This window comes from Petromyzon marinus, chromosome 26 (genome assembly GCF_048934315.1).
Source record: "Petromyzon marinus isolate PM22_M1 ecotype Great Lakes invasive population chromosome 26, UKy_Petmar_22M1.pri1.0, whole genome shotgun sequence".
NCBI classification, from domain to species: Eukaryota; Metazoa; Chordata; class Hyperoartia; order Petromyzontiformes; family Petromyzontidae; genus Petromyzon; species Petromyzon marinus.
In genome coordinates this window covers 3,183,932-3,197,263 of record NC_133692.1, presented here as the reverse complement: position 1 = coordinate 3,197,263, position 13,332 = coordinate 3,183,932, and the positions used below count along the sequence as shown (strand labels likewise).

The window sequence follows — 13,332 nt, the reverse complement described above, 5'->3', positions numbered from 1 at the left end:
GGCGGAGGGGGTATTGCAATAATGTAATAGATCAGTAATCAGCCACTTAGCATGCAACTCCTCTATAAGGAATTGCAATATGTATTGTGAATTACTTAATACGCTTCCAGGATGTGCCGAGTCTGTAGCTATCACAGCGGTTGAAATTATTTGTATTTTTCTCAATTTCGATTTATTCTCTAATTAGTCTTGGTCAATAATAATTAGTTATGCATAACACTTCAACGTTATTAAAATAAATATGTCCTTGATATATTGGACAGATGGGACGTAATATTAGACTAAAAGAACACCAAAGGAACATTAAATTATCTCAAACACAGCTGTCAGCAGTGGCAGAGCATGATTGCCAACAAGGACATTCAATTGATTTTGATAACGTTGAAGTGTTATGCAAAACTGACTGGTCAAGACTAATTCGAGAATCAATCGAAATTGAGAAAAATACAAATAATTTCAACCGCTGTTTTAGCTACAGACTCAACACATCCTGGAAGCGTATTAAGTAATTAACAATACATATTGCAATTCCTTATAGAGGAATCACATGCTAAGTGGCTGATTACTGATCTATTACCTAATTGCACCCCCCCCACCTCCGCCTCTGATCTCTAAACCTGATAGTTGAACAACGATGACGTCATCCTGCACTATTTAATACCGGAAGCAGGTGGATGGATTCACAATCCTGGCAAATCGCCCGAAGATGCTGGATGTAATTACCAGCAAAACGTCACAGTACTCAAATTCTAAATGTTGTAGATTCACCCTTCAAACACACTGGTGGGCTGAAGTAGTAACTAATTGGCATTTTGTTAACATGACACATTTTCTACTGACTGGCCGTGTTGGGTGGTGGAGGATTGCGACACATTTTTAATAACGCAATCTAATCCAAAAACCGTTATGAATAATACTGGTCGCGAAAGCCTACGTGTTAAACTGACCTTTAATCTGCTGTTATTAATCCATACGAAATAAGCCTGGTCTGTGTAGTCATATTCCATTGCAGGGATATCTTTATGTAAGAGATCATAGATAATCAAGGTCATCTGGAATTAATAAACACGCACATTTACAAATTTGTGCGTATAAAACGTATTACAGGTACTCTAATATGAAAGTTTCCGTGAACACAAAAAAATATTTTTTTTTTAATTCGACCAAATGACTAAAGCGGAATGTAAGGAAGTCTGGATGATATTCAATGTTTTCAATAAGCACCTCTCGCTTGATCTATAGCAGTGGTTCTTAACCTGGGATGCACTCACCCCCTGGGGAAGCGAGATGCCCTTTCTGGGAGTGTGAGACATGTCAGATTTTTTTAAGGTAAATCATCATAAAACACAAATTAAGCACGGGCACGCAAGTACAACTACTTTGTTTCATCAAACCCTCTATGTATTTATTCACATTATACATTTTTAACGATTGAGAGCCAAAGGGATGCAGGCTGCGGGAAAGGTTAAGAACCACTGGTCTCTAACAACCTCAATCCTTTACTCTATCTACCAACTCTTTAGTGAAATGCGAACCAAAACACTAGTGGTGACAAAACACATTCCACTTCTCTCTCTCAATACAGGCAATACAAAGGGATTCATATTAAGGGAACATAAAAACATTTCTTTAACGCAGCTCTAAGGTGTTTTTGTCGGGGGTGGCATTTAGGGAAGTTTACCGAACCTTACTTTTTAATTAAATATCATGAGTAATATATTAATTCATGTCCAAAACCAAAAGGTATAAAAACATCGTCATTAGTCTGGCTCAACCCGTATATGCATCACAGCCCCGCAGACCACCTGGAGGACCGTCGCTAATCATCTGGTGGTTCGAGAACCGCACTGTGAGAACCACTGCACTCCAGTGTCATACACAACAATAGACGTCATACGAAAAACAAATTATCGTCATGACTATGCAAATACACAGTTGATCATGGCAACACTCCTTTCCACCCTCTCCAGTCTAAGTATCTCCAGCACACCCCTTTCCTGGCTCCAGTCTTATCTCTTCATGTACTTCCTCTGTTTCTTTCAACCACTCCAACTCCCCTTCTCTCCCCCGTCACTGTTGGTGTCCCCCAAGCCTCTGTACGAGGGACCTTGGCTATTCTCCCTCTGTATCTCGCGTCACGTCTTCGCCGACGACGCTCAGATTTAAATTTTCCTTTCCCGCCTTTACCCCTGACCTTGCCTCGCACATTTCCAGCCACTTAACGACTGTCCAATCCTGGATGTCACACCACTACCTCTCCATCAATCATTCCAAAACTGAAATTATTTTCTTCCCTTCTCCCTGCTTCCTTCCACCCTGTCCTACCATCTCATCCCCTCCCTTCTCCCTCACTCTCCCTGCCTCTAGTCTGCTTACAACCTCGGGGTCATCTTCAACTCCTCCCTCTCCAACCCACACCTCTGCCACTGCCCGCACTTGCCGCTTTCACCTACTTAATATCCGTTTAATCAGTCCCCTTAACTCACTCTCTGCTGCTAAACTCCTGGTTCACTCCCTTGTTTTCACTCAACTCGACTCCTATACTTCTCTTATTCTCGGCCTTCCTGCCTACGCCTTCACTCCTCTCCAACAACATATACAAAACGCCTCAGCCCGGATCATTTTAACCTCCCCCACAATTCCCAACTCCACTGGCTCCATCTACTATCGCTGTCTGTTTAAATGTCTCACTCGGGTCTACATCCCTCCATGGTCTTGCCCCAACTTCTCTTGGTTCCCTCATCTGTTACTACTCTGTCCCATCCCATCCTCTACGCTCTCAGTCTCTGCTGTCCCTCTCTGTGCCTCCCTCGCCCTGTGCCCAGTCTCGCTCTCTCCTTCCTTCTCCATTGTTGCCTCCCTTCCATTGAACAAACTACCACTGCACATACAAATCTTCCTCCCTTAAAACAACCAACATCTATTCTCCCCTAGCCTATCATCCTGCTACTCCTACTCCCTGTACTGGACCCCCAGCTACGACTAGGCCTACCCCAACCCCTATCACTATCCCTATCACTACCCCAGCCCCAACCCCTCCAAAAACTCTCCAGCCTGTTCTCCTGTCACCTTAACTACACCACCAATCTGAATAACCCCACTCTTCATCTTAACCACTATCATCTTATGTACAAGTTAATCATTGTTGTAAAGCACCTTAGAATTAGTCGCTATATAAATATAAACTCATATGTGTGCTGATATGTTGAGATCATTTCACCGATCCTGTAATTTGCGACGCACCACAGAGGTTAGTGCTGTAATCCGCAAAAAAAATTGCGCCAGGAGGAATTATATGTGTGACTCGGTTAATTTGCAAAAAAACATTGGCGGATAACAGTCGGTGCATCACGTGACTAGCAGTCCCCATTAATCCGTGATAAATTAACAGATGAGGTTAGGATTTTATTTTTAAAACCCCAATAAAGCAAAGCTGCCATATGGGTCTGTAAAAAAGGCTTTGTGTATTTTAGACTCAAACATCCAGCCTATAAAAAAATCACAAAAATTCTATACAACTTAACAGATCCCATAACCACAGCTGGTCTGTGTTGACGCAAGACGAACCCCATTTCGAGCAGCAAAAACAACAACTGCATTTGAATCCGCAGCTCTGCGCTTTTCTCAGCAGCCTTTTCGTTTGCAAAACCTTTTTTTGTCTATCTGCAGCTCTGCATTGTTCTATGTGCAGCTCTGCATCTGCACCTCCAGGGTTTCTATATTGCAGCTACACACTATTCAGACCAGTGCTAATTGCAAAGGGGCCGGCGGCATCTTTGCAATGCGCAGCGATTAACAAAACATGGTATAAAAACATGAATCTGCGCACACCGCCAATGTAGCGTTGTATAAGCTTCACAGGTTTTGTTGAGATTTCATGGTCAACTATCCGGAATAATTACGGTAGAAGTCAGGAACAGCGAGTAACCCGCCACACACACAGGGATTCACGGATTGCAGCGTTGATTTTTAAAGTTCTGCTGCACAGGACTGTGAGTTCTTGTAATGCTTATACAATCTAGTACAACACTGCAAGTTCCTGTGAAGCTGATGCAATCTAGTACAGGGCTGAAAGTTCCTGTAAAGCTTACATAAACTAGTACAGGACTGTTCCTGTAGTGAGCATGCAAAGTTTATGGGAATGGGAAGGGTACATCTCATACAAATGTACATCTGTACTTATGTGCAAAAAAACACTTCATGCATTGAACAAACATATAAAGTAGACATTTATTTTGAACGAGCAACTGCTACGGTACCTGCTCTTGGAGCGTTATGCGATGGAACCGACGACGTTCTGACTTGTGCATTTGGCGAAACCCCTGTGGTTCCCGTGCCCGAGAACCTCGACGCCGGGTTCCGGTTCGCAACAGGAGACTGCATGGCCACCGAGGGACGACCTGCTCCGGCGTGTGGCAGCTGCGTGCCGGGCGAACACGTGGTGCTGGCGTTTGACGCCGGCAGACGAGAAAGCGCAGATGGAAGGGCGAGGGACTGTGTCGAGTGAGAATTGGAAGAGCCGTGGTTTTGGCTCGCGGCCCCGACAGGAGGAGTCCGTGCGACGCTCGATGGTGGAGGAGCCGCGGAAACCGACGGCAGCGCTGGGGGCATCTGTCCCACAGAAGACAGGGCGGCCGTTGCCTGGCGGGGCGCCGTGAAGTGTGGTCGCGCAACCAGTCGCACCCTCTCCTCCCCGCCAGGCACGCCGCCCAGAGCCGACGGGACATCAGATGGTGGGATCGCCCGGCCCCTCTCATCCCCCGATATGGCGCTCGAAGACATCTGGGTGGCAGACGACGTAGCTGCGCGGCCTCTCTCGTCCCTGGACAACAAACCGGCGACCGTCTGGGAGGCATACGGCACTGCCAGCCGTGCCCTCTGGGGCGAGCCCCCTACTGCCGCTGTGCCAGAGGCAAGCCCAGGCGGAGCTTAAAACACAAGCATACAGAGTAAGGCAGTGAATGAGCACACATCGCTTCACATTGAAGCATTATCAATACCATATCATGAAAGTAAATTTGAATTAAAATCCAAATAATATTTTACTCACCACCATTAAGGTTGCTTCCAACAGATGAAACAGGACTACTTCTTGGCATTCCAGGTTTGCTCTGCATTCTGTTGGCCACAGCCCTTAGATTGTTAATCATTTCTCTAACAGTAAACCTGCAGATTAAAAAAAATTACTTGATAAAAAAAATGTGCACGTGTGATTAATTTATCAGCGAATATTGCTTCATCGCCACCTAAGTGCATGTAAATAAAGCACTTGATTCAAGCACCTAACCTTATCATGACCAATTTCACGGCAGCAGTGCAACATTCAACAACACAAATGCTCCAAAGTATTAAGGTGTAAACAAATAAAGGGGTCTCCCCCTGCTCAACTGAGCAAATTGGTGGCACTTTTCTTCAACATGGCACCTGACACAGTCGTGAAAATTCCATATTCCCGTGGCTGGGAGCCAATTCTTTCCAATGGATTACACAGTTGACTATAATTAAAATGATTCTCATTTTATCGATGCAGGAGGTAAACAAACCCCCATATATTGTGATTCGAAATCAAACCTTCCAATTGCAAGTCAAGTGCTCCAGCTGCGATAACGGTGTACACATTTCACGCGTTCCCCATACCGAGTAAAGCAATGTTGTCAAAATTATACGCGAGGCAAAGAAAGACATACCCCTTGTTTTTGAGTTGCTGGCTGTTAGGATTGGAGCTGGGAGGAGATGGTGATGCAAATGTGGTGGTGGTGGCGGCACTGGAAGTCATCGAAATCTGGGGCTGGCTAGCAACAAGCGCTTCACTTGATACCTGCCAAGAACAAAGCATGGGGGGGGTCAACAGATATCCACCAAACAATCCCAACAATACCAAGAGCACCAACACTTGATACCAACTACACCCCCCAGGAAGCCTGAAGCTATTTGTGTCTTCTAGAGCAGATCCTATCAACTCCCTATTTGGGGTGAAAAAAGTAACGGAGGCTTGAAAAGCAGCATCTGCATTTCCATATGTGCATACACAACAGGCATAAAACACGTGGGATGCAGCTTTGTTCAGGTGTTCTGATATTAATGACTTAAATGCAGTGTACAGTGAGGGAAAAAAGTAATTGATCCCCTGCTGATTTTGTACGTTGCCCACTGACAAAGAAATTATCAGTCTATAATTTTAATCGTAGGTTTATTTGAACAGTGAGACACAGAATAACAACAAAAATCCAGAAAAACGCATGTCAAAAATGTTATAAATTGATTTGCATTTTAATGAGGGAAATAAGTATTTGACCCCTCTGCAAAACATGACTTAGTACTTGGTGGCAAAACCCTTGTTGGCAATCAGAGGTCAGACGTTTCTTGTAGTTGGCCACCAGGTTTGCACACATCTCACGAGGGATTTTGTCCCACTCCTCTTTGCAGATCTTCTCCAAGTCATTAAGGTTTCGAGGCTGACATTTGGCAACTCGAACCTTCAGCTCCCTGCACAGATTTTCTATGGGATTAAGGTCTGGAGACTGGCTAGGCCACTCCAGGACCTTAATGTGCTTCTTCTTGAGCCACTCCTTTGTTGCATTGGCCGTGTGTTTTGGGTCATTGTCATGCTGGAATACCCATCCACGACCCATTTTCAAAGCCCTGGCTGAGGGAAGGAGGTTCTCACCCAATATTTGACGGTACATGGCCCCGTCCATCGTCCCTTTGATGCGGTGAAGTTGTCCTGTCCCCTTAGCAGAAAAACACCCCCAAAGCATAATGTTTCCACCTCCATGTTTGAAGGTGAGGATGGTGTTCTTGGGGTCATAGGCAGCATTCCTCCTCCTCCAAACACGGTGAGTTGAGTTGATGCCAAAGAGCTCCATTTTGGTCTCATCTGACCACAACACTTTCACCCAGTTGTCCTCTGAATCATTCAGATGTTCATTGGCAAACTTCAGACGGGAATGTATATGTGCTTTCTTGAGCAGGGGGACCTTGCGGGCATTGCAGGATTTCAGTCCTTTACGGCGTAGTGTTACCAATTGTTTTCTTGGTGACTATGGTCCTAGCTGCCTTGAGATCATTGACAAGATCCTCCCGTGTAGTTCTGGGCCGATTCCTCACCATTCTCATGATCATTGCAACTCCACGAGGTGAGATCTTGCATGGAGCCCCAGGCCGAGGGAGATTGACAGTTCTTTTGTGTTTCTTCCATTTGCGAATAATCGCACCAACTGTTGTCACCTTCTCACCAAGCTGCTTGGCAATGATCTTGTAGCCCATTCCAGCCTTGTGTAGGTCTACAATCTTGTCCCTGACATCCTTGGAGAGTTCTTTGGTCTTGGCCATGGTGGAGAGTTTGGAATCTGATTGATTGCTTCTGTGGACAGGTGTCTTTTATACAGGTAACGAGCTGAGATTAGGAGCACACTCTTAAAGGGAGTGCTCCTAATCTCAGCTTGTTACCTGTATAAAAGACAGCTGGGAGCCAGAAATCTTTCATTGAGAGGGGTCAAATATTTATTTCCCTCAAATCAATTTATAAGATTTTTGACATGCGTTTTTCTGGATTTCTTTGTTGTTATTGTCTCTCACTGTTCAAATAAACCTACCATTAAAATTATAGACTTATCATTTTTTTGTCAGTGGGCAAACGTACAAAATCAGCAGGGGATAAAATACTTTTTTTCCCTCACTGTATAACATCCCTATTTGGAGCCAAATGCAAAAAATAATCACACGCAGAAATACTTTAGTTTACTATGCTGCTGGTGGATACTTGTAATTTTCACTTAATAAGACAATGTTAATGACAGTGAAGACATTCTAACTAGTGGGAAACCTGTTGAGATTCAACAGTAATCAATCGTTCCACTCCACCTTCCTCCTGCAAGCACCATCCACCACTGTACATCCCCCCCAATGGTAGCCATCCACTGTAAGATGTTTTTTAAACAGGGCTTGCAAACATAACAGGTTTTTTGGGTAAACATGTCATTAAACCCGCCACCACCCGACACAGTCAATTAGTAAGGTGTGTTACGTAAACAGAACATGCCAATTTGTTACTAGTACAGCACACCGGTGTGTTGGAGAGCAAAGCCACAATATTTACAATCCGAGTATGACGTTTTGCCAGTAATTAGCTAGCTTCATCAGGCGACAGCCAGATTTGGAGAGAAATCCTCCTGTTTCATTCCTTAGAGTGGTAGATGTGATGAGACTTGTGTGCTCTTCTTGCACAAAGTGGGGGGGGGGGGTGAATGCATATAAATGAAGATGGATATTCATTCCCATTTGGGTTATTTATATAATTAACGCACATTATGCAAGCCCATTGTTCTTGTACTTCTTGTCGATTGTGTTTAAAATAATAAATGTATCATTTTATTATTAGCTTCCAAGCAGCACCAAGTCTGTAGCTATCCGAAAAGTTAAAATTATTTTTATTTCTCACATTTTCGATAGATTATCTAATTAGTCTTGGCCAGTATTAACTAGTTTTGCACAGAACTTCAACATTATCAAAATCAATTGAGTGTCCTTGTCGGCACGTGTGTTCTTCCACTGCTGACAGTTGTGTTGAGTAGAGGGGTGACAGAATGTCACACTCACCCCGGGGTATTTGAGGGGGGACCCGTGATGTGTTCGGGGTCTTCGCCAGGAGCCGGGTTCGTGAGCGGTAGGGAAGTGAGGACCCAGGGTAGGGGATAATAGCACCAGGCTAAGGGGGCTACTTTACCCGGCTGGCCGAGTTGGATGAACCGTTGGTCAGCGCTGTGGGAAAAGCCCGTTAGCCTGGGGGCGTAGGGATTCCCAGTACCCTTTCCCTGGGGAGATTAAGCTTAACCAAGTCATGTGTTAGCCCTTCCCCAAAAGCTAGGCGACAGCCCTGAATAAACTGTTGGCGTCAGCCCCGACGTCTGCCTTCGCGTCGTCGTTTACACCACAACAACTGGTGTCAGAAGTGGCTTCCGTGCTCGCGACCATGTCCAAATCTGGCGCGAGACGGAAGACCGCGCCTGGTGTACCGGCGCACGAAGAGGAAGACGGTGACGCGGCCCTGGTGAAAATCCCGGAGGTCGGGGCCCCGGATACATGCCCCGTGGAGGTGGCCCGCCTGGAGCCGGGGGAGGCGGCGGCTGGGGGAGCTGGGGTGCCGCCGGCCGACGTGTGGCGCGGCGTAGCTGCCCAGCTGCAGCTGCTCCAGCAGTCGGTGGCACAGCTCACCGCCGCGCTGCTCGAGGTGGAGGTGCGCACACACGCGGGGGGCGATGGGGTGCACGGCCGTCGCGACATTGCCGATGCCGCGCTTCCCGCCAAACACCCGGTTGGTGCCAATTCACCAACCGCTGCACCGGGACAGGGCGCCGCCATTTTTTCTGCGACGCCGCCGGCGGGTGCCATTTTTTCTGCGACGCCGCCAACGGGCGCCATTAATTACGCGACGCCACAGGTCGCCGCCATGACACCTGTCATGGCGGCGCCCATATGCGCTGCCGCTCCGCACGGCGCCGTCGATGGCGCTGCGGGCTCGCTGCGAGCCGGGGCGGCGGGGGAGACAGCGGGGGAGGCGGCAGTCGCAGGGCGGGGGGCGATATGCCTGCAGCCTGCTGGGGCCCTGGGTCCGGGCGAGGCAGCTGCGGCCGCGACGACGCCAGCGATCGCTGCTGTGGGTGAGTATGGGCCGGAGGATGGGTCGGCTCACCTTCGGCTGAGACGGCTGCCCCCTGTGGCGCCGTTCGTGTCCACGAAGGGGGACTGGCTGGATTTCCAGGCCAGGTTTGATGCGGCCTGTCAGTCCGTGCGCTGGCCGGAAGAGGAGGCGCTGCTCGCACTGCCCACATGCTTGGACGCTAGGGCATTGCACACCTCTCTGAGCATCCCACCGGCAGAGAAGGCGACGCTACAGTCGGCCTACCAGCAGATGACCGAGGTGTTCGAGCCACCAGACGAAGCGCGCCTCAAGTTCACCGCGCGCCGCAGGGAGGAGGGGGAATCGCCTCTTGAGTTCCGCTGCTCCCTCCTTGCATTGGCTCGGGCTGCATATCCCGACGTGGAAGGGACTGCGCTGGACTCCCTGGTCCTAGAGAGGCTGCTGGTCCTCGCAGGGGAGCTGGGGATTGTGATGTCCATCGGGGCAGGGGCCAAGGCCACTTCGCTGACCGTCGCGCAAAATGTTCAGGCCCATCTTGCGCTGCGTCGGCCTCCAGCGATGGCGGTGTGCGTGGGTGCCCCAGCGCCGCCAACGGTGGCGCCGCCCAGCGGGGAGGATGCCCACGTGGCCGCGGCGGCCTATGACCGCCGCGGGGACGGTGAGTATGCTCACCGGCCAGGGGGGCCGGGGCGGGCGGGACCTCACCGTTCGCAGGCCGGGAGGTGGGCCACCTGCTTTCGTTGTGGCCAGGTGGGCCACTTTGAGAGGGGGTGCACGGCCGCTCTCTCCACCTCAGGCATCTCGTAGGGTTAGGGTCCATCTTCATGGGCCCATCTCTGGGGGGTCTGGTTTGGGGCACACGGAGGTGCGCTCGACGATCGGGTGGCCCAGAGGGACTCGCCAGTGGCGGGCCCTCGCGCATCGCGTGGTGGCCGCCGCTGTCGGGTCCTCGGCCGTGGTGGGGCGCGTGCAGGGGGTCGACGTGAGGATCCTGGTGGATACGGGGGCGTCCGCCACCATTGTGTCTGAGGCCGTTTTCCGGTCGCTGCCGCACAGTGTGGGGCCGTTGCGGCCAGTTCTCGGGGCGTGCGTGGCTGCCAACGGAGTAGCCTTGGTATTTTGGGCCATGTCGCCGCGTCTGTGGCGATCGGGGAGATCGTGTTGCAGGGACCTGTGTTGGTCTCTAGGACTCTGGCAGTACCGTGCCTATTAGGCACCAATTTTTTGGCCAGAATGCCCGTTCGGATCCTGGTCGACCAGGGGTGTGTGGAGATGCCGTCGGGAGACCGGCTACATTTCCTGCAGTCCCCCTCTGTCGTAGCTCCCCTGGCCGCCAGTGTGCGGGCTATGACCACAAAATCCATGAAGGTTGCACCCGGGACGCAGATCCTGCTTCCCCTCAGGCTGCGCAGGCCGTTGACGTTGGAGTCCCTGGAGGCAGGCATCCTCCTGTCTCCTTCCAATTATTTTGCGAGATTCGACGGGCTGGTGGGCGCTTTCACAGCTGTGGCTGCGGGCCAGGAACTTTTTTTGCAGGTCCTAAATTCAGGGCCCGCGCCGATCGCCGTCCCTGTTGGTGCCGTGTTGGCGCATGCCACCCCAGGCCCTCCTCCCGGCATCCTTGAGCCGCCGGGAAAAGTGGTGGCGGGAGTACTGCCCGTGGGGGGAGCCGACGCATCATGGATTTATGCGTTGTGCAGTGAGAACGCCTCGTCCTCCCAGGAGCGCCAGCGGCTCCGCAATCTCGTCAGTTTCACCGATGTGTTCAGCCAGGGCAAATTCGATTTGGGCCGTACCACTCTCCTGGAACATCATATCGACACGCGCGACTCGGCCCCTATTCGACTGAATTCACACCGCTTTAGCCCAGCGGAAAAGGATAATGTCCGCTCCGCAGTTGATGACATGTTGGCGACAGACATTATCTCTCCTTCCACTAGCCCTTGGGGAGCCCCCATCGTGCTAGTCAAGAAACGGGACGGGAGTCTCCGCTTCTGCGTCGACTTCCATAAATTAAACAAGGTTTCATTGGCCGATGCATATCCCTTGCCTCGCATGGACGATTCCCTCGACGCCCTCTCGGGTGCGCGGTTCTTTTCGACCCTCAATTTGCTTTCGGGCTTTTGGCAGTTACCATTGGATGAGGCCTCCAGGACAAAGACCGCGTTCCACACACCCCAGGGGCTGTTCCAATTCAATTGGCTTCCTATGGGTCTTCATTCGGCCCCGGCCATCTTTCAGCGCCTCATGGAATTGATCTTGGCGGGGCTGCAGTGGGAGTCTTGTTTGATTTACTTGGACGACGTTATCGTTGTGGACGTACGTTTGACGAACACTTGCAGTGGTTGGAGGCGGTGTTCGCCAAAGTGCGCACTGCGGGCTTAAAATTTAAACCTCAGAAATGACACCTGCCGCAACCATCGGTGAAGTATTTTGGACATATTGTTAGCGCGTCAAGTGTGGCCACAGATCATGAGAAGACTGCTTGCGTCCGGATGTGGCCGACTCCTACATCTGTCGCTGAGGTGCGTAGCTTTGTGGGCTTCGCATCGTACTATCGCCGGTTCGTCCGCGATTTTGCGACTATTGCGAAGCCACTACATGCGCTCTCTGTCAAGGGACAGAAATTTCGCTGGGGGAAGGAGGAGGCCGCTTTTGCGGCGCTTCGCACGGCCTTAGCAGATGCGCCGCCCTTGGGGTACCCGGATTTCTCCTGGCCGTTCCTCCTCGACACCGATGCCAGTGACACGGGCATTGGGGCCGTCCTGGCTCAGGTTGTCGATGGGGTAGAGCGCGTGGTGGCATACAGTAGCCGCGTTGTCCCCCACTGAGCAGCGGTACTGTGTGACCAGGAGGAAGCTGCTGGCCATTGTTTCCTTTGTCCAATTGTACAGGCCATATCTGTATGGTCGCCGGTTTACCGTCCGGACCGACCATGCAGCCCTGCAATATTCCCTCCGAATTGACCCAGCCCTTCGGGACAGCTGTCACGCTGGCTCGAGGTTCTCCAGGAGTGCCCCTTCAATGTCATCCACAGGAAGGTGCCTCTGCATGGGAATGCGAACGGCCTTTCCAGGCGGCCCCCGGTGGGCGAGTGCGCCTGCGCCCTGGGTTCCAGCCACTGTAAGGCCCCAGTGGATACCGCGGCCCAGTTGGTTGCATCGGCCGACGCGGCGCCTTCTCCGGGTGGGGCGTTGCCTGGGGATTTTGGTCTGGGACTCCCCCGGGAGGTATGGTCCCAGATGCAGATGGAGGATTCCTCTCTGCTGCGGCTGCAACGCCGGGTTGGGTCTAAGGCCCGGAGCTCGGCTCCGTCAGCTGGCCCGGTGGTCGCCATGCATCACGGACTCCTCGTACGTTGGGATGTTCAATTGGAACGATATTGTATGGTGGTGCCCATTGGCTTACGAGGTAAATTGACCCGAGCCATGCACGAGAAGCTGATGCACCTCGGCTACCACAAGACCCTCTTGACCCTTAAACAGGACTACTATTGGCCGGGCGTGGAGGATGATGTGGCGCTGATTTTGAAGGGTTGCCATGACTGTGCGCGGAGGAAGGCCCCAGTGGGTCAGGATCGGGCCCCGCTGCAGTCCATCCGGTGGACCCTGGCCCTGGCCAGGGTCCATCTGGGCCGCAGCGGGATGGTGCAACGCCGGCTCCAGAGGCTGACGCCGCGCGGGCACACGCTC

General features: G+C 50.9%; 1 protein-coding gene across 1 annotated transcript in view; it reads right to left on the bottom strand.

Moving 5' to 3' along the window:
• The window catches only part of LOC116946169 (uncharacterized), a 43,357-nt gene that overhangs the window by 12,274 nt on the left and 17,751 nt on the right, over positions 1 to 13,332 (bottom strand). The window contains exons 8-10 of the mRNA XM_032961100.2: positions 5,688 to 5,818; positions 5,051 to 5,166; positions 4,260 to 4,928 (exon numbers count right to left, since the gene is read on the bottom strand). Of these exons, the coding sequence (XP_032816991.2) occupies positions 4,260 to 4,928; positions 5,051 to 5,166; positions 5,688 to 5,818 (916 nt within the window). The remainder of the gene's footprint in view (positions 1 to 4,259; positions 4,929 to 5,050; positions 5,167 to 5,687; positions 5,819 to 13,332) is intronic.